Source organism: Saccoglossus kowalevskii, chromosome 1, assembly GCF_978046115.1.
Source record: "Saccoglossus kowalevskii chromosome 1, keSacKowa6.1, whole genome shotgun sequence".
NCBI lineage: Eukaryota > Metazoa > Hemichordata > Enteropneusta > Harrimaniidae > Saccoglossus > Saccoglossus kowalevskii.
This window is the reverse complement of record NC_140641.1, coordinates 10014522-10033715: the sequence shown is the minus strand read 5'-3', so window position 1 is coordinate 10033715 and position 19194 is coordinate 10014522. Positions and strand designations below refer to the sequence as shown.

At 35.5% G+C, this 19194-nt stretch overlaps 2 protein-coding genes across 2 annotated transcripts in view; one reads left to right on the top strand and one right to left on the bottom strand.

Moving 5' to 3' along the window:
* The first annotated feature begins 7396 nt into the window (after window positions 1-7396).
* LOC100374838 (pumilio homolog 3-like) overlaps window positions 7397-19194 on the top strand; it is a 30753-nt gene continuing 18955 nt past the window's right edge. The window contains exon 1 of the mRNA XM_085498673.1: window positions 7397-7476. Coding sequence (XP_085354799.1) covers window positions 7473-7476 — 4 coding nt within the window. The 5' untranslated portion in view covers window positions 7397-7472. The remainder of the gene's footprint in view (window positions 7477-19194) is intronic.
* LOC102803557 (uncharacterized) lies at window positions 8443-13938 on the bottom strand. Its single transcript, XM_085502763.1, has 7 exons — window positions 13685-13938; window positions 11525-11689; window positions 10991-11077; window positions 9674-10528; window positions 9399-9481; window positions 8788-9013; window positions 8443-8633 (listed from the first exon to the last, which is right to left on the bottom strand). The coding sequence occupies exons 1-7, from the start codon at window positions 13914-13916 to the stop codon at window positions 8506-8508; spliced, it is 1776 nt and encodes a 591-aa protein (XP_085358889.1). The 5' UTR covers window positions 13917-13938; the 3' UTR covers window positions 8443-8505.

Below are 19194 nucleotides of genomic sequence, written 5' to 3'. Positions count from 1 at the left end.
TGGAGCAGAATTCGACATTGTAAGCTTACAAACAAATTCTATATCTGTTCTGTGAAAAAGTTCAAATAACTATTTTCACTAAAACCTCATTTTGAGTTTACATCATGTAATGAATTTGTACAGGGTAAGGGTTTTACCATTAGAAACCTTAAGAGATTTTTGTGAGAAGAATCTACAGGGGGGAATGTACATTAAAAACGAGATACTGAACTCTTCAAGTTAAGAAAACATCGAGTTACAAAAATGACCACACCCATATTTCAAAAACCACGCCCACTTTTGTGAAACCACGTCCAAATTATAACTCAGTTAACAGAACTTTGAGTTACGGGCATCATAGAACGTTTGTTTTGTTTAACTTTGTATATTTCCTGCCAGTCTAAGTTTGGTTAACTGATAATGAGTTACTAAATTTGAATGTTAAACAAAACAAAAATTATATGTTGCCCATAACTCAATGTTCGGTTAACTGTTAAAAAAAGTTTGACTACTAAATGCGGACATGCAACAAAAACAAAAATTGATGTTGCCCGTAACTTGATGTTCTGTTATTTGAACATAGTTACATTTTGGGCATGGTTTCGCAAAAGTGGGTGTGATTTTAGAAATGTGGGTGTGGTGATTTTTGTAACTCAGCATCTCGTTAAAAACACACATTTGATTTGAGAAAAGATATCCAAAATATTAATTTAAAATAAACATTTGTGTTTTTTGTAATTGCCATGTGCACGCCTGCAAGTTTCAACTAGAAAAGAAAACGTCAAGACCTACAGCCAATGTGTAATGTCCATTTTGTTCAAAATTAACAAAGAAACTGTTGAAAAAAAAATGCTGCACCACCATTTTGGTGAAAATTATGACGTTTAACGTTCAAAACATTAACTGTATCTTTACAGAATATATAATAGAACTATAAGAGTATGTCCAAATTTATTTATCTGAATTATGAATTCATTAATACATTATAAAGAATTATTATATCATATGTTCAGTTGATTTTTCTTGAAATGAAAATGTTTAATTTGGAGATTATACTCAATGTCCTAATCTTTCGTTGCAGTGCAGACTACCTTCACTGCTCCAGTAATTTCAGGATTTGTTGCCAAACAATCTAATTTTAACATTTCTCAAGGTGATGACAAACAGTGGGAGATGTTCTGCATCTGTGCATACAAACTTAAAACTATGAATAAAGTAATATACATCTTTAACATTACTCTAAATTGCTAAATTTCTAAAAAGTACATTTTCTACTGTAGGCGGTATTTGGGCTTGGCTTTTGATAAGTGTCGGGAAATTTTGTTAATGAAGCCATTTCTTGTTTCAGGCATACAATCTCCATGGGTAATAACTGATCAGATAAATTTTTGCAGTTTCCATGGTAATTTTTGTAGATTTTAATTATTTTAAATGCAATGCAATAACGGTGGTAATGTTGCTTTCATACTGGCACTGTACATTCTGTTTTATGATGCAATTCAAGCATTTTTGTTTGTTTTTTTCTTTTTTTATCTTGTCATATATACTTAAAGTATTTATTTTAATGTATTTAAAGATTTCTTGAACAACAAAACAGCTTAACCTAGTGTATTTAGAATAAAACATTTGTTTTAAGCTTCAGTCATAGATGTGTTTATTTCATCTAGTACATTTTAAATCTGAAAATCACAGAACAATTTTATTACCTTGCCTGTACCATCAAAGATGGAAGGGAAAGGTATATTAAGGGAAAAATTTTGTCCGTTGTCGTCGTCGTCATTAATAATTGTTATTGTGTGCATAATAACTTTACTAATTCTATTCCAAACTTTATCAATGTTGGTCACCTTATTCATCAGTATAAAGTCTTCCCTGAGTTTGAACAACAGATGTCCTGTATGAAAATATCATGCAAAAATTGAGAAAATCTGATAAAATATTTTGACTGTTTCTACTTGACTGATCACTGGTGATACACATCAAAGGTCACCTTTCTCAGTGGAAATATGCATTGTTGTATGCGTTCAATGAAGCAAATGATTTATCTTGTAATAATATCCTTGGTAATGTATCTCGGAATCCCATACTGGGTTTCAAAACCAACTCATGGAGAGATTGCACAATACAATCTTTACAGAAAACAAGGTGTCAGAAAATCAATATAAGCACTCCTATGAACTGGGTGCCTAACTTTGATCAAGATCTGAAGCTAAAGAAAATCTGTTTAGTTCAAAGTTATCAAATCAAAAACAATACATAAAAAATACATTAAAAGCAAAACATTTCATCCACATTTTAAAAAGAAAATTATTCTAAAATATATGTATTCTGTATTTGACAAACAGTTCATTCGACAAATGAAAACTCACAGGAATATGTTTCAGCTATTAGAACAGAATGATAGAGTTTTTATAATACTAGTTTAAAAACGCACTTCAAAGATTGCAGTGTTTGAAGATGTAGATTCTCAGGAGACAACAGTACTGTTGACTTCTCCCTCCACTGGACACCAACTAACTATTTAAGTTGATTTGCATACAAAGCAGAGCTTGCAACATGATAGCTATTCATAAAGGGTGTTTTTTTTTTACTTTTCATATACCGTATTTATCCGGGTATAAGCCCAGGGTCTTGAACATGGAAAATTGCCAAAAAGAAGGGGTGGGCGTTTGCCAGGAGATCCCCGGCAAAAAAAACGAAAATTCGCAAAAATAGACAACACGCAGATCGAACTGCGGCAGGAAATAGAACGGCAAATGAAAACATGCAACGGAAATAAATGAATAATATGCAACACTGGAAGTAAAACAAAAATAATGTATTGCTTATAATGTGACAAATAAACCAGAAATAATAAAAATCGACAGTAAGGAATTATTTGAATTGGGATTTTCCCGCCGACAAACACGCCCGGTACGCGTGAACTCAAAATGAATTAATGTGTCAAGGGTTAAACTGCGTAAAATGATTTCCGGTCTCGACAAATTACGAATCAACCGTCATACAAGATCAATAATAATTTACAAATTTACACAGTAATATTAGCAATGTGTCTTTCCCATATGGACTAATATCATATATGGCAGCATATCATTCCATAGAGTTCAATATCGGATATGTACAGTAAATGCAAACTTTGAATTTGGATCAAACTGCCTTAATTAAAAAGGGCCGCAGTCGTTGCGCCGCATCCTGTTTCATATGGGGCTCATAGCGACGTATGCAACACGTGTAAAATACATTGTTTATGTACATGAAGTTCCAACACGCGCTGCGTGACGACCACCGCGCTTTAAAGCGGAAGAATCGTCACCTGCGCGGGAATTGAGTCCCAAACGACGATAACAACGCACGCTAAAAATGCAAAGGATCATCGGTAGTCACTTGTTTGTAATGATAGGCATCTGACGCATGCTTAAAGGGTCTTTTAAAAAAATCATTGTTTATAATAATTGAAAGTCAGATTTGAAAACATATTGAAATTTGGAAAACAATTTGACCTAACAACCTGCCATTATGTGCCCTGCTTCACATTAGCGTCATCCTGATAGTTTGCGTGGCTCATTTGCATATACTGTGATTCAGTAGTTTCATCCCGGTATCATGGTGTCATAACTTCTGTAATTACAAATTGTATAGAAGACAACTGATTTTGAGTTGATGGGATTTTACATGTAAAATTAAATTCTCACTTCGTACATATGCAGAACATCTTCCATTGATAATTGTGTTCACTAAAAAAAATAATGAAATCTGTTGGCATGGCAACAAATCCTGCAAGTGGAGAACTGCAACTATCCTGTAAGTTTGTGTTGTTTAATAACAACATGGAAATTGTAACTAATCGAAGTAATTTGCATGTATTTTGAATGGTCCTGCTAAATTCTATTTCAGAATTCTGTTGAATACAATTTCTTATGAACTGGTCAAATCCTGAAAGCCTGTCTATGATGCATAGATTGGTCAGTGAGCGGGGTTCTACAGATAATATGAAGTGGAAATGCTTACAGGGGCAGGGTAGACTTGCGTCTCTTATTTGTCAGTGTTAGTATGTTTAAAATGGTATTTATATGCATTTCATCATCTGGCATAATTTGTAAATGCCTCTGAAAGTTGTTCACATAAACTGGTCCATGCATGCATATCTTTTGACCAACCTGTCGGTGCACGTTTCCGAGCGACCATGCCACGCACACCGAGAGTGCAGTAAATGTAAATTTGCATAATACGAACTGCTTCAGGAGATGGATAAACAAAAAAATATATTTACTCTCCATGAAATCAGTAATATCCGAGTCACATTAAAAAAAATAGGCTTTGATTAGTCTTACTCCACTTTAACAGTTTCCAATTCTTTATTACATTAAACAACATCTAACCAAAGTGTTGATTTCACTCCCGGAGGGGGGGGGGGGCTACTTGCATAGAAGTGCAATACGGGTATGTTCCGTCCGACTGGGGTGTCATTTCACGTTATTTTGTTTAGAAGTGGGTGGTCATTTATCAATGGTTTGGTTTCGAAGTGTGTAGCAGTTATTTACTTTTCACAGGTCCTTATATTCAAAGTTAACTTTGAAATACCGGAAAATGCTGAATAAAATGCATCGGCCGGATGCGCTCACTGGTTGCGAAAGTTGTGAGCTGGGTGTTTTTTTTCGCTAAAAACACTTTTGTTTAGAAGTGGGTATATAAATGGGAAAAAAAATGATTTAGAAGTAATTATGGTTTCCGGGAGATGGGCTTCAAATCCTTGGTATCCATTTAATGTGGAAGTAGCCCCCCCCCCACCCCCCCCCGATTTCACTCAGGGTTATGAAACATTAAAAAACGCGATATCATCAAGAGATCCCGTGTTATTAGTACGAGATCTCGTGATAAAAATATCATAAAACTATCATAAGTCCAGAACGGCCGTCCGGTCTGCGGCCAGTTAATTGTTCCACCGTTGATAGCCAATATTCAGAATGACTGCTCAGTGTAATTATTGTTGGCAAAGTCAGTTACAAATAATATTAGTATAGATTTTTCTCTCTTAAAAATGCAAGTTTAGAAATGACTGTAATATGGCTGTATAAAAGACGGTGTCTAGATGTTCCCTTTTGAATATTGGTTTTCTTGAGTTCGTGAATAAACAATTATAAATAGATTATCTGTGTGGGTTCTATTATGACAGACCATATCCCACTACATGTATAGTACTATTGTCACCACCACCCCTCAGTTTTTTTGATTGGCCAATTGGTGGGAAAGTCCAGGTCCGTTTTTTGGCCTTAGTCCGCCCATGGTCCGCCCCTGTAGAAATCACAGCCCATCAAGATGATACAGATATAAACTTGGCACATTAAATATTCCACTCACAAACATTAAACATATTTAAAGTAAGTTTTAGAAATCCCGGGATCTGAAAAAATGACTATAAAAATGTGACTAAAAACTGAATCATTACATTTCGCGAGTGTTTTATTTTGCATGTGACGCTATTTCTCGGGTATTGCGTTTCCTGGTCTACATTAGACTAATCAAAACCAAGAATTACGCAATTCAAGAATTCTAGCTTTATTATGCTTTATTATAACAGCTTGTAGGCAGCACCCAACAATAGCAACGACAACACACGATTGAGTAACAACATATGTTCACGTGATATTACTTATAATAGTGGTATCCAATTTTAATTTTAATTCAAATAAATCGACAGCGATGCACTGATCTGGAGTGCTTTGATCACAATTAGCCTCAAATGCCGTAGATACGATTACAAACTTCAGAATCTGTAAACCCGTAATAAAGGAGGAAATGAAGAGTCATCTCCCTATTGTCTGTCTATATCAACCATTATTCTCAGGAATTGCTCACATACATTCAAACACAGGTGATTTAAGCACTATACAGAATGTTTCAAACTTTATTTACAGTGCATTACAAGAACAGGACGAAGACAACTAAGAATATATATTATGTTTTTTCTGATTGTCATTTTTAATTAATTACTAGATAATATATTCAGCAATTTGTTGCATTTCAGCCTGAGTCACAAATAAAATTCATAACTTTATTACCGTGCCGCAATAAACATTGTTACCATGCAATAAATATTACATGTAAATAGTAACATTGTGATTGCCAAATTCAAGTTTAGGAAGCTTCTATGATGCGAGTATTTTCCATTTTAGTAATATTCCACGCATTCCTTCGCTCGAAATCTGATTGAAAACAGATAAACATCGTCCAAAAAATCAAACGTCCACTGGGACCATCTGCAACGTGATTTATTTAGATCTGGGCTTGTCGACAGATGTTATTTGAATATGTATGACAACGTTTCATATTATTCAGACACATTAACAACCATAATTTGAATTTTTATCTTCAACATAACGAGTGTACATGGGTAAAAAAAAGAGTCTGCGCAATAACAACACGTCCTGTATATGAGTTTTACCACCCAGCACCCCTGGTAACAATGGTTGTGTCCTGGGGTACTGTCTGTTTGGATTGAAAGAGCCGAAGTCAAAACAACAACCGCTAAAATATTCAAAGGAATATTTGAATATTCCAAGACAATCTGACAGGGAGCGTTTTTCATGATCATTTTATATTTTTGACTTCCGCTGTAACGTTGCCCCATTTGAAAATACGGTGCATATATTTTCAAGTAATTCATCATATTGTGAACTTTTCCTGATATACGCTAAGGACATAGATATTTGAATTGTTTTCATGCACTTGTTTGTTAGAAAGCAAACTACGAGTTGAGTGGTAAATGACTAAAACAAGTAATTTTGTGAGATTTCGTGACCTCCTACAAAGTGGGCGTTCTTACATATAATATAGGCACACTGCTTTTCGCTGGTTTTTCATTTCGCTATCGTCGTCAATCAGTAAAATCCCCTAAATTAAATTTCCGTGAACACGTGAAATAACATTTTCACTCGTTGTTTCCCTGACAAGTTCTTGAACTTAAACCCCAGTGAAATTGCTCAAAGCTTTAAAATAGTGATATTAAATGGCAGCGAAAATAAATGGTTTTACATTAAAATACTAGTACATGTATATCTTTTTTCGTGATATTAGCGCCCTCAAGTTAAATTGACCTGACATATTCGTGTGTCGTTGATGGCGCATACTGTGTCGCTGAGTAGTATGTCACCGAGTCTGCGCGATAACAACACGTCCCGGAGTTTGCAAGATGATCCACCTTTATTGGTCATTCTCATCTAATTTGCATAATACCTTTACAAAGTGTAATCGCTTCTTGCTTTGTTGGTGTACATTTTAATAAATAAATGTTCCAACTTTTACTTTTGTAAATATCAGGTCAACATATCGTGATAATAATTTTGAAATAACGAGCTCCTATTGCGATAAAATAGGCACATATATCCATATCACGTGGTACATCCTTATTTACATTTCCAAACAAGTGTCGGGTATTCGCTAAGGTCACCAACACATGTGGACTGTAATCAGAAGTCTGAGCGTTGCTGTTATAAATGGGTAAGATACGATGAAATCTTCATGTCGTTGAAATTGTTCATGTTTGTCAGGTTGTAAGTACATCGTATTTATCGATAATAGGGATACAATTGCAGAGTTTTGGCCGTTAGTCGGTCACGTCACGCTCACAGCGTCAGTATGTTGTGCTACTGTAAATTTCGAATCGACTACGAGTATTTCAGGAATTGTTTAAAATCATATTCTGTCTTATTGGGATTGTTATGTTACGATATTTATTCGACATCTTCATTAAGAAAATAACGATACCACTATAAATTACAATTTCAAGACATGTAAACAAGAGCATATTGCCTAGTATGGAACTTAGAAGTGCACTTTTTAAAGCCCCAGTCCTGAGGCACTTAGCTTGGTAACCTTTGTGGGTCCTTTGGCCTTCTCTATACTAGTTTTGAAATGTTGATTCTGCTGATTGTATGAGCAAAATTGAGGCAACGTTTCGAGATTATTATGAGTACGTAATGAAGATCTGACAATAATTCCCTTATAAAAATATAAGGGTTCCTGCATAGTGTACCTGCTCAGCACCAGATAGCTATCGGGAACCTTCCAGATAGGTGTCTTTTTCGCATGCAAATTAGCTATGCGGGAAAGTATCAGGAAGGTTCCCGCTTTATGCGGCAAGGTTCCTGCTTTATGCAGCAAACCATTTTAAAAATGGACTATGCGAGAAAGAATCAGGAAGGTTTCAGCTTTATGCAGCAAATTATTTTGAATAGGGACTATGCGAGAAAGTATCGGGAAGGTTTCAGCTTTATGCAGCAAACCATTTTGATGAAAGGACTATGCGAGAAAGCATCGGGAAGGTTTCAGCTTTATGCAGCAATGAGATTTTATAAAAGGACTATGCAGAAAGTACTGGGAACTTTCTTGTACATTCTGACATCGTCAAAATGCATCCAGCTGTATACTGGGGTTTGGTGAACAACAAATTAACTGCAAGATAAATATATTGCCCAAAAAATATTTTATTGAAAAAGACCAGTCAGTTACTAAATAAAAAAAAAGGCACTAATTGGTCTCCTGTGTGTTGTTTCCTCTCATGCTGTTGAGGTGAGCTCTTTTCATGGAGCAACACTTCTGGTTCACCAATGTAGTTATGTCCCTATCTGCCATTTTTAGATGACTACAGGCATACTCTACAAATAAAGAGAGAAAACCTAATGGTAAAATTTGAATATGCAAGAATCAATTGTTTTGTAACATGTATCATATGCCTGATATTGCATGTGAAAAGGTTTCAAAAATCATTATAATGCCAATTTATTATAGCCAATCTATCTAGATACTTACTAATCAATGCATCTATGGTTATATTTTCCGCCAGTTTAGTTCTGTTCATACCACTCAACTGCTCTGGTAGAAAAAACCCATCTATCATTTTTTTCATAAAAAGTGATGGAGAATCGTTTCTGCATTTAGATGTGACTGTTGATAACCATAAGCTTTGTACACATAAATTGGTACTCCCCAGCCTCTCAAACCCTAATGGTGGATCGGTCCCTAGGGCTACAAATTCCTGAAAGAATCATATAATACAAATTAAAAGTGTTAGTTGTTTTTGTATATTCTAGCTAACAAACCAATCCTTCAAAATTTATTTCAGAATAATTTGTGCGTAGCACAATGTATACGACAGTATAAAATATGGTATGTGTTTTGCACTGGTTGTCATTTAAGATGGTTATACATGTAGTCACTCTATTGTTTAGACACTCAAGATGTCTAACAATTAGGAATACATATGGTGTGTATTATGTATGCCATTCAAATTCTGTGTCACTATTCACCAGATACAAGACTTTAGGCGATATAGCTTCTGAAGGATAAACACACAGAAAACAACCAAAATCTATTAGTAACCATCTTCATCCAAGTAAAGACTAAAAATGTTATATGCTTACATGTGGTGCTGCAGGAATCTGTACACCACGCACTGGTACATAGTGTTTAGGAGTGTGAGAGATGCTTGTAGATGAATATAAAGCTGAAAGAAAAAGAATATGGTATTGAACATATTTTTTTTTATATATTACAATTGCACACATATGAACAATATTTCAATACCTTTACAACAGGGAGCAATAAAGCCATCAGGGAGATTCAGATCATTAAACTTAGGAGACATGTGCTAAAAACCATGAAATCATTACAAGCACATAAAGAAGCACTTATTTACCTTTTGAAGCCTTCAATTCGTGGTATTTAATTTTTATATGATGATAGTCCATCTCTGTTTTCTGAAGCTTTTCTTGCATGCTTTTCAGTTGTTTGTCTTTTAAAAGGCATTCAGCACACACATCAGAATTTCCAAGTAGAGTTAGGAAAGATGGGCTGGTATTGGTGTGTTCATTGAGAGAACTGAATTGATGGTCAGGAGCGTAATTGTAACATTGGTCAGGATAGGAAATGTAATGTTGGCCAGAAAGTGGTCTGCTGTACTCCTCAAGGGGTGGTGATTTGTCATGTTGGTTGACAGATCTGTCATTGGTTGCAATCAGTTGGTTAGTAGGGCATCTGTGATGTTGGTTGGAAAAGGATCCATCATGCTGATTGTGAGGGTAGTTGTTGTATTGGCTGGGAGGGGGACTGTCATTTAGGTGGGTGGGTGATCTACTGTAATGTTGGTTGGAAGGGTAGCTGTTGTGTTGATTGGGAGGGAGGCTGTCCTGTTGGTAGGTGGGGGATCTACTGTCACATGGGTTTGGAGGGGGTCTATCATGTTGGCGGGTGGGGGATCTACTGTCATGTTGGTTGGAAGAGTACCTGTTGTGTTGGCTGAGGAGAAACCTGCTATGTTGGTTGGAAAGGGAACTGTCTTGTTGGTCTGGATGGGCTTTGTCATACTGGTTGAGAGGGGTCATGTCACTATGTTTGGGAGGGGACCTGTCATCTTGGTTAGGTGGGGATCTTCTGTTTTGGTCTGATGTTCGTACATCGATAAGATCACCAAGTATCACCTTTGCCTGGTCTTGTGATGCCTGTTTTTTGGCTTGAGTTGCTCTTTTTTTCTTTTCTTTAGCTTCTTTCGACTCTGGTGACGAAAAAGGTTTTATCATTACAAACATAGTATTATTCTGTGCTACTGAACTGAGCAAATTAAGCTAAACAAAACAGCATTTTCAATAAACAACATGCACTGTATAAAATGTACCACAAGAAAATCCATAAAACTGTAGTGTACAACTATAGTGTTGTTTTCTTAATTAAGGTAGAGATATATCAAAACTGAAAAAAAAACACATCAATAATAAATTTAACATTTAATCAGCTGTCGTACCCAGTATATCTGTATGTTGTTACCATACCCAGGATACTCAAGTTTTGAAAATCTTTTTTAGGGAGTGGGCACCTAGCAGAACACCCTCCCACATCTAAAAATTATCTTAATTACAATGTTGGTTCACCATGTGCTCGTTTAGGGAAATATTAAGTCTTTGAGAGAGGAATAATGATCGTAAAGTACAATATTATTATTCCAAAAATGCAATCTTACCTTTTGTTTCTTTTTCTTTAGATGTTTTAGTGCTAACTTTATTTTTGCTAGTTGTCTTAATGTTTTTTCTCTTTTTCCTTGGAGACTCTGAAGGTGCAAGACAAATCAAAAGAAAATCAATTTAATATGTTTTACCATAAAAGCCATAAGCCTTGTCTTGGAATTAAAGTGATATCCAACTAGATAATATACTAACATTGTAGGAAATTGTTAATATGTATACATTTCTTTTCAGAAGTTCCATTGATTTAAAAGTCGGTAAGTTCTCAAAAGCGTGATTGACAACCAGATCAACACAGTGATTGGACAATGCAACAAAGCTTTCAAAAGGATTTAAGTTTAAATAATTTTGCAACAACTTTTAAAGCTACATTGATGTTTGTACATTTGACTTGACTATGCGCTTCAAAAATGGCTATCGCTGTAGCAGCTGGCAATTAATTTACCTGAAAAAAAATGAGAATTTCGCACTAGTCCATAACGGGCAAGTAATGTCAGACTTACTTGTGAAAATGTATAAAAACTGATCATTACCTGCAGTTTCCTCTTCAGAAGATCTGTCTTCTTCATCCACAAAATCAGCACGCTGTTTATTTTTGCGTTGTCTTTTACCAGAGTTTGGTGTTTCATGACTGATTCTAACGATTCTAATTGATGACAATTTTTTTGCCAACTTCACCAGTTCTGATTCACTAGCACCTAATGTTAATGAATATAATTTATATGATTTACTGAAGTGTCTGCTTGCAACAAATATATCAACACAAGCCTCAAAGTTACAAAAGCTGCAGGTACTCAAATAAACACCCAAGTATGTGACAAATAAATCAAATCTAGCATACGGCACTATATATTTTGTATACCAACTTTTTCACTTAGTATAAATGGTAATTAATAGAAATATGAGCTGATTTAACGATTCATGCCTGTTAAAACAACCAGTGCTGATACATTGTGTAATAATAGTTTGAATCACGTTGGTTCTGAACCATGATGAATCCAAGCGGAGAGAAGATATGAAGTTAAAATCAAGCCTTAATTATTATAAATAATTCAAAACTAGCTTGAAAAGTTAAAAATATCTTCAGTCAATAAATAACTTTAAAGGAGCACAGCTAAAATTCAGAGCAAGATCATGTACTCTTGGGTTGGCATATGAAAAAAGAAAATGGGAAAATAATAGTGAAGATGACATAATTTTTCCATGTTATGAAAAAAGTCAAAGAAACCCTTGAACATTTTATTTTGCAATGTCCAAGTTTTAAAATAAAAAGGGACAACTTAATGTGTGAAATAAAAGAAATGTTATTGAAGATGAAAAAACAAATTTATCTGATAAATTATATGATATTTTGCTTGATCTATAACAGCATTTCCTGTACATAATAAATAAATAAATAAATAAATAAATAAATAAATAAATAAATCACTGAACATTAATGACAAAGCAAACAGGATTTACTAAATGTTCTTGTGTACTAAAATTCTCATTGACATCAGTTGTAGTATTAGATTTTCAGTTAAACTGAAATGAATTAAATAAACAACAGAAAAATACATATATAACTTTACACATAGACAATGTTTTTGTTTTTTTACACAACCATGTCTAAGTTGTCTCATTTTAACTATGATGAGATAATTGAGTTGTAGAATTACACAGTTGGGGACATTATTTAGTAAGAATTTGTGGCATTGTTGCATTAAATAATACTCAGAGTATACATAAATAAACCATTACGTAATAAGCCATTACGTTCTATTACATGACGCTTTCGGAAAATTAAACAAATGACAATTTTAGTTCAGTCAATAATAAAATTTCGAAATTAGTTTAGACGTCATTGATTTACCCAGCACTTTTACAATGAAGAAACAGAAATGGTAACAAAAAAACGCACATTTTAATATTCCAATGTTATTTACGATGTAAAAATTATTAGTCTGAGGGAGAACAGTCGAAGGCAAACTCTTTATCACCTCGTTGTCGAATGTGTTCGATCGTACGCAAACTCTCGATTTGACCCAGGAGATTTGACCTACAACAACGTCTGTTGACCTAATAGGTCAAGTCTGTTATTAACCAATCAGAATGATGGGTTGTACCGACGAAATTCTCCGGGAATTCCCGAAGGCATTTCGGTAAGGCAATGAAGAAGCCTCGAAGAAGCGATGTCGAAGTACGATCTGTTGAAATTGATTTTGACGAAAAATGGCATGATGTAGAAACAAATTGTAATTAAAAAATATTGCAAGGTAAACTGGAATTTTAACAGGTCATCGTCGATGGGTATATGTAGTTTTCGCATTGGCAGCAGTCGATATTTACGCTGTATTATATAAATTTGGGTACTGGTATTCGGAAAAGTCAGACGATGTCTAGGCAGTCATAATTTAGAAGGGTTGGGCGCTAAGACGAACTTTATCCCAAAATAAAATTTCCCGAAAGTAGGCTGGGCGCTTAGTTGAGCATAGGTGCTAAGTCGGACTAGTACGGTAAAACAGATTACCAAACATATAATCTACAAATAATTATATTGCTATCTAAAAATAAACGAGAAATAATACAGATTGCATAAAACTATTACTATCCACTAATTCAAAACAAAAACAAACGATGTAGATATTATTCAGGCTTTTATCGTTGTACAAAAACTGTAATAACTAAAATCAGAATATAAAAAATCACCTTACCATGCGTTACAAAAACCGCATCGTACTTCTCTTTTCCGTACATTGCCTGGAAGGCATCGCCAAACAGAAGGTCCTCTAAACTGTCTTCATGGTGCAAACAATCCTTCCTGGGTATCACACCAAACTGCTTATCTATCGTCCAAAAAATACATGCAAAGTCTGTTCCCGGACTCTTTATCAATTTCAGCGATTTCTTTACATCTGGGTGATCAGATTCTAGGTTAAAACCCATTATCACAAAATGTACATGTACACCGACCTATAAATCGTGAAGGAATTCGGAATTGCCGCAAAATGCCGAAAATTCTGACGTCAATGCCTCGTTTTCAGTTTGCTACAAGGTTTAACAGCGCGTGTTTACGCCAATGCGTACGTGCCGACAGGTGCCAATGACGTCAGGTTCCGCGTAAATACGCAGGGTTAGAACATCAAAACTTGGCTCCTACAGGGTGAGTACAAACGTCTGCATTTTTTTCCTATAGCATTAAGGACATGCTGATTTGGTTTTTAACTTATTGTGAGATTATATGCAACATTTTCGTGAATGTATACAAGAATAACGCACCAATATTTTTGCTGATTTTATCACTAAACTTGGTGCTAAAAAGCTGTACCAAGCAGACGGCTATATATACAGTTCCCGCTTTACAATCCAGTAACTGTACTTGGATGTTACGATTGACAGTTTACGTAACCGTAAAATCTACACATAGTATTGTTATTATTTAACCTATTTTAGCAACAAATATTTCAGATTTGTTTCCAGCTCAAATACATTTGACTGTTCAATATAAATATTACTTTTTTATTTTCAGACTGTTGGTACATCAAAATAGAAAATCTAAATCAAAGAGCGCGTACGTCACCGTTTGTGTAGATCTGTGAGACATTTTAGGTGCTTCTGGCCGTGCTAACAAGCAAGTTTTATTTTTTTCGAAAGAAAAAAAATCTCGCTTCAGACCAGCCCAGTCAAGGTCTTAGTTAGAAACTGTTATTACGTGAACTATCTATTGATAAAAGACTAGGTAAGTTTAACTACATTTAATACACTAGTATTTTCTAAACAAGTTTATTATCATCCCATTTACAAATATAAGTAGTGCTGCGATGTTTGGTATACAAGTATAGTACTCATTTCACCCAACTTTTTATCGCTTTTCAATCAACCACTTATCGCTTAACTTCCAGCCGCACGGTCTTTTCCGACCGGAAAACGGCCAAATTTTAATCGCCTTTTTACCACTGCTCGCTTATTGAAAACGCCGACCGCTCGCCCAATCCACTGGTCGAAATGGTTGTTTTAATGTTAAATTCTGAAAATACAATTAATATTAACTATTATTAAATTCTGTTATCGTTCAAGAACGTTCTAAATGTAGGATGGAAGTGTGACTGTGGATAAGTTGAGAGAAACCAATAGTTTCATGGTAAAAAATAGTCTGTGAATTTAGCAGTGTTCCACGACATGCTGATGGAGTGGGACTGTGTGTTCCGTTTGTACCCAGGGCCGCTTGCTTCTTTCAATGACGAGTATCGAGACAATTACGTGAAAAAGGCATTGCTAACATGTTTTGACAGAGAGCAGAGAAACAATGTTGGTTTATTCCAAAAAATAACGATGCTATAGCCAAGTAGGTAAAATTCGACATTACATTTTCAAAATTAAGTCACGATCATTGGCTGAGCTCGATCAAATGTTTTCGAGTAAAAACGGACTACATACCGCGAAAGTCAGAGCTTACATTGCATAATTATTTTGTTGGGCTTCAGAAAAAAAGAAATTTAGTTGTAGCCGTTAATATTTGGTTACCAATCGACTAACAATTTGAAAATCATATTCTTTCTTGTTTGTTTGTCACACTTTTTGTTTTGTTTTTAGCTTTATTACCTTCTACATGTGTAGAAACCAAAAAAGAAATGTCAAATTTTCTTTAACGTTGTGATAAAGCAATATTCTATTCTATTCTTCGGTACTGAAAATCATCGACCCTCGTCTGCTTTATCTATTTTCCCAACTTGCAAAGAAAACTGATTCGCCGTGGACATGAGTATATCTCAGACTATTTTTTTTTGAACTGAGGTCTAATTGTACCTCTTTTTCAAAATATGCCGAAGTTTCTCGAGTGAATAACTTTGAAGACTGTCCCAGCAAAACAAAAGACTACTTGAGTCGACACCGGAGTTGGGATTGTACGACTACCCTTCATTGACAACTGCAACGCTTTGTTACATCATTAATTGGCTGGTTTAATTATTTGGGTTGTCAGCCCTCAAATTACTGAACATTATTCCCATAATTACTATCAATGTTTGTCCTGTCTCGGCTGATTGAATGACAGATGTCGGAACCGATGCCCGTTCTAAACCTAGTGTAGACATGGAGGTAGAAACCAAGGCGTTCGACATTCCAAACATTTTTTTTTACCAGGACACGGTTTATAGACATTCTAATTAAAGTCTGTCCGTGGTTTATAGCTCCTGTCTATCTTGAAGTTACGTTATCGTTTTGCGGGACTTGGCTTTATTCTCGTATATTCTAAGATGGCGGCGTTGTCGTTAACTAAGGTTGCGAAAATCGTGAGAAATGGTTGAAAAATAAACTACAACGAAGACAAACTGACCAATATTTCTGTCGAGGGAACATTAGGTTTTAGTTTACCTTTGGAGGTATTTTGCTTGAGGTAAATCTACATGTTTTTATTTTTTTCTGACCAGTTATATAAGTCGGCAGTTTTTTGCCATTTTTATCATTTTGCTTCACAGTAATGATGTGTATATAATTGACAGACGCATCATGAATTTTCAAGGTGAATGTTCCGGCGAAGGAATATCCGAACGGAACAACACCGTGCAAGCGGACGATGTGACAGACGCAGTCAAATACCTTTCGGGACCAAGTCATATCTAAGTCAAAGGGTCAGATTGCGTATTTGAACTTTTGACGGCTATTCAACGTCTATGAAAACCGGAAAGACAGCATTAAATCATGTAAACCTCGAAAAATCTGTTTAGTAGTCTGAATTTTAAATGCGTGCGAGCGAGCGTTTGCGCGGTCGAGAATAAAGCAGAAATTATCCGGTCGAATTCAACAAGCGGTCGCAATATCAAGCGAAAAAAAGTGATTGAAAAGCGGAAGTGGATGGGAAGTTGGGCGAAATGAGTGGTGCTATGAAATTTGTAACAAGAAGACAAAAATTGCTATTGCCATATAAACACCTTGGCTGTGAGAGTTAATATTTAATCGTACAGAACATCGATTGTTCAGTATAATAAACTTTAAGGATGGTTACATAATATCAATGTTTTGAATTGTTTAATCAAGCTTTTAATGTTTTTCACAGTTGGCTAATGGATCGTAAACGGCGTGTCAACTCTTCAGGGGCCGTACGACCAATAAAATATAATAAATTGTATATGCCGGAGGTCGCTTCAACCATAAACCTAGAGACTTGTCAAGATGGTGTGTGCAATCCGGAAAAACAACCCACTGACACTAATAATTTTCCTGAACATGATATATTGGAAAAGATGCTGCACTCTTCAATTACATGTCGACACCCACCTGGAAATACAGAGAATAATTTACACACTGTCCAAGTAGACTGTGACCATAAATCTGATGAATGCTATGAAAAAAGTGGTGGTGGTGGTGGTGGTGATGATGATGATGATAGTGATGATGGTGATGATGGTGATAGAACTCCACAAACTGATGGATGTGAGCCAAGCCTTGGAACAAATAAAACATCAGAAAAGCCAATTTATAGAGGTCATAATATGTCGATTTCAGTTAGCATGCTGCTAATTCTTATGTACACAGTTAACCATTCTGTCAGCGGAACCCAACTCACAGACCTCTTGACATTGATTAGTTTACATTGTCTTGAGACACATCCTGGTTTAAAGAGCCTTTATAATTTCAAGAAGTATTTCTCAGAAATTGACTCTCCTTTAGTTAAGCACTACTTTTGTTCACATTGTTTGTCACCTGTTAATATAAATCAAGCCATGTGTGGAAACAGCTTATGCCTCCGCGATCTGACAGCTGTGAAAGCAAAATCCTACTTCCTGGAAATTCCTATTGAAGCACAGCTACATAATCTTTTTGGCAGACAGTCCTTTGTGAATTCACTGAAACACAGATTTACACGCTTAAAAAAAGGTGAAAACTGTATTGAAGATATTTATGATGGCCAGCTATATACCAACTTATCAGATAAGGATGGGCCACTATCTAGCAAATACCCATACAATATATCATTTATGTGGAATACTGATGGAGTGCCAGTGTTTAAAAGCTCTAAATATGCCATATGGCCGATGTATTTGGCAATTAATGAGCTCCCCCCAAAGGTCAGGAGACTCAAAGAAAATATGATTTTCTCTGGGTTGTGGTTTGGAGAACACAAGCCGTTTATGGAAAGTTTTTCTATCCCCCTTTACCGTAGTTTACAAAGTCTTGAGTCAACTGGTATTGATGTTCTGATAAATAAGAAAACTGTAAACATCAAAGCATTCCTTCTTTATGGAACTGCTGATTTGCCTGCCAAAAGTTTAATGCTGAACTGCATGCAATTTAATGGGCACTTTGGTTGTCCAAAATGCTTACAGCCAGGCGAAACTCACAAAACTAGCAAAGGTGGACATGTTCACGTCTTTCCATATGATAAAGAGAACCCACTCAGAAACCCTCGATTGGCTAGTGAATCCCTCAAACATGCCATGGAAGCAAGTGCTGCAGGAACCCCTGTAAAAGGAATTAAAGGCCCTTCTTTTTTAATGGGATGTAGGCATTATGATTACGTTAGGAGTACAGCAATAGATTATATGCATTTAGCATTGATGGGTATATCAAAACGCTTGCACAATTTATGGTTTTCTTCTTTGTATTCTTCAGAAGAGTATTCCTTGACTAGTTCTCTTGATTTGATTGATGATCGACTCTTGAAAATTAAACCACCTTCAGTAATTTCTCGGATTCCAAGAGCGATCAGTTCTCATTTCAAGTACTGGAAAGCATCTGAGATGAGATCCTGGCTGTTTTTTTATTCAATCCCAATCTTGGCAGACTTGCTACCATCCCTGTATTTTTATCATTATGCAAGTTTTGTTGAAGGCATATTTATTCTTTGTAAAGACAGTATTACTGAGGATGATATCAGACAAAGTGAACTGTTGTTGCGCTATTTTGTTCTGATGTTCGAACCATTATATGGGCTCAAGCATTTTACATTGAACCTACATTCTCTTCTCCATTTGCCAATGTGTGTTCGAGATCTGGGTCCTCTCTGGGCATATTCATGTTTTCCATTTGAAAACCTCAATGGCAACCTTTTGAAGTTATTCCATGGAACTCAGCATGTTGATTTGCAGATTGTTGGGTCTGTCAATATACTGCAAACAATTCCACAAATGATTGAATCTGTTTCAGGTACAAAGGAGCAATCCTTTCTTCAAGGAATGTGCAAAAATGTATCTTTTGTGAAGCCATGTGGTAATGTTCAGAATGA

Excerpts from the sequence above, each read along its gene's own strand:
- LOC102803557 (XM_085502763.1), bottom strand. The coding sequence starts at position 13,916 with ATGGGTTTTAACCTAGAATCTGATCACCCAGATGTAAAGAAATCGCTG. Across the intron at positions 10,529-10,990 it reads TAAAGAAAAAGAAACAAAAG|AGTCGAAAGAAGCTAAAGAA; the intron begins GTAAGATTGCAT and ends TTTCGTCACCAG. Across the intron at positions 9,014-9,398 it reads AGATTCCTGCAGCACCACAT|GAATTTGTAGCCCTAGGGAC; the intron begins GTAAGCATATAA and ends TGATTCTTTCAG.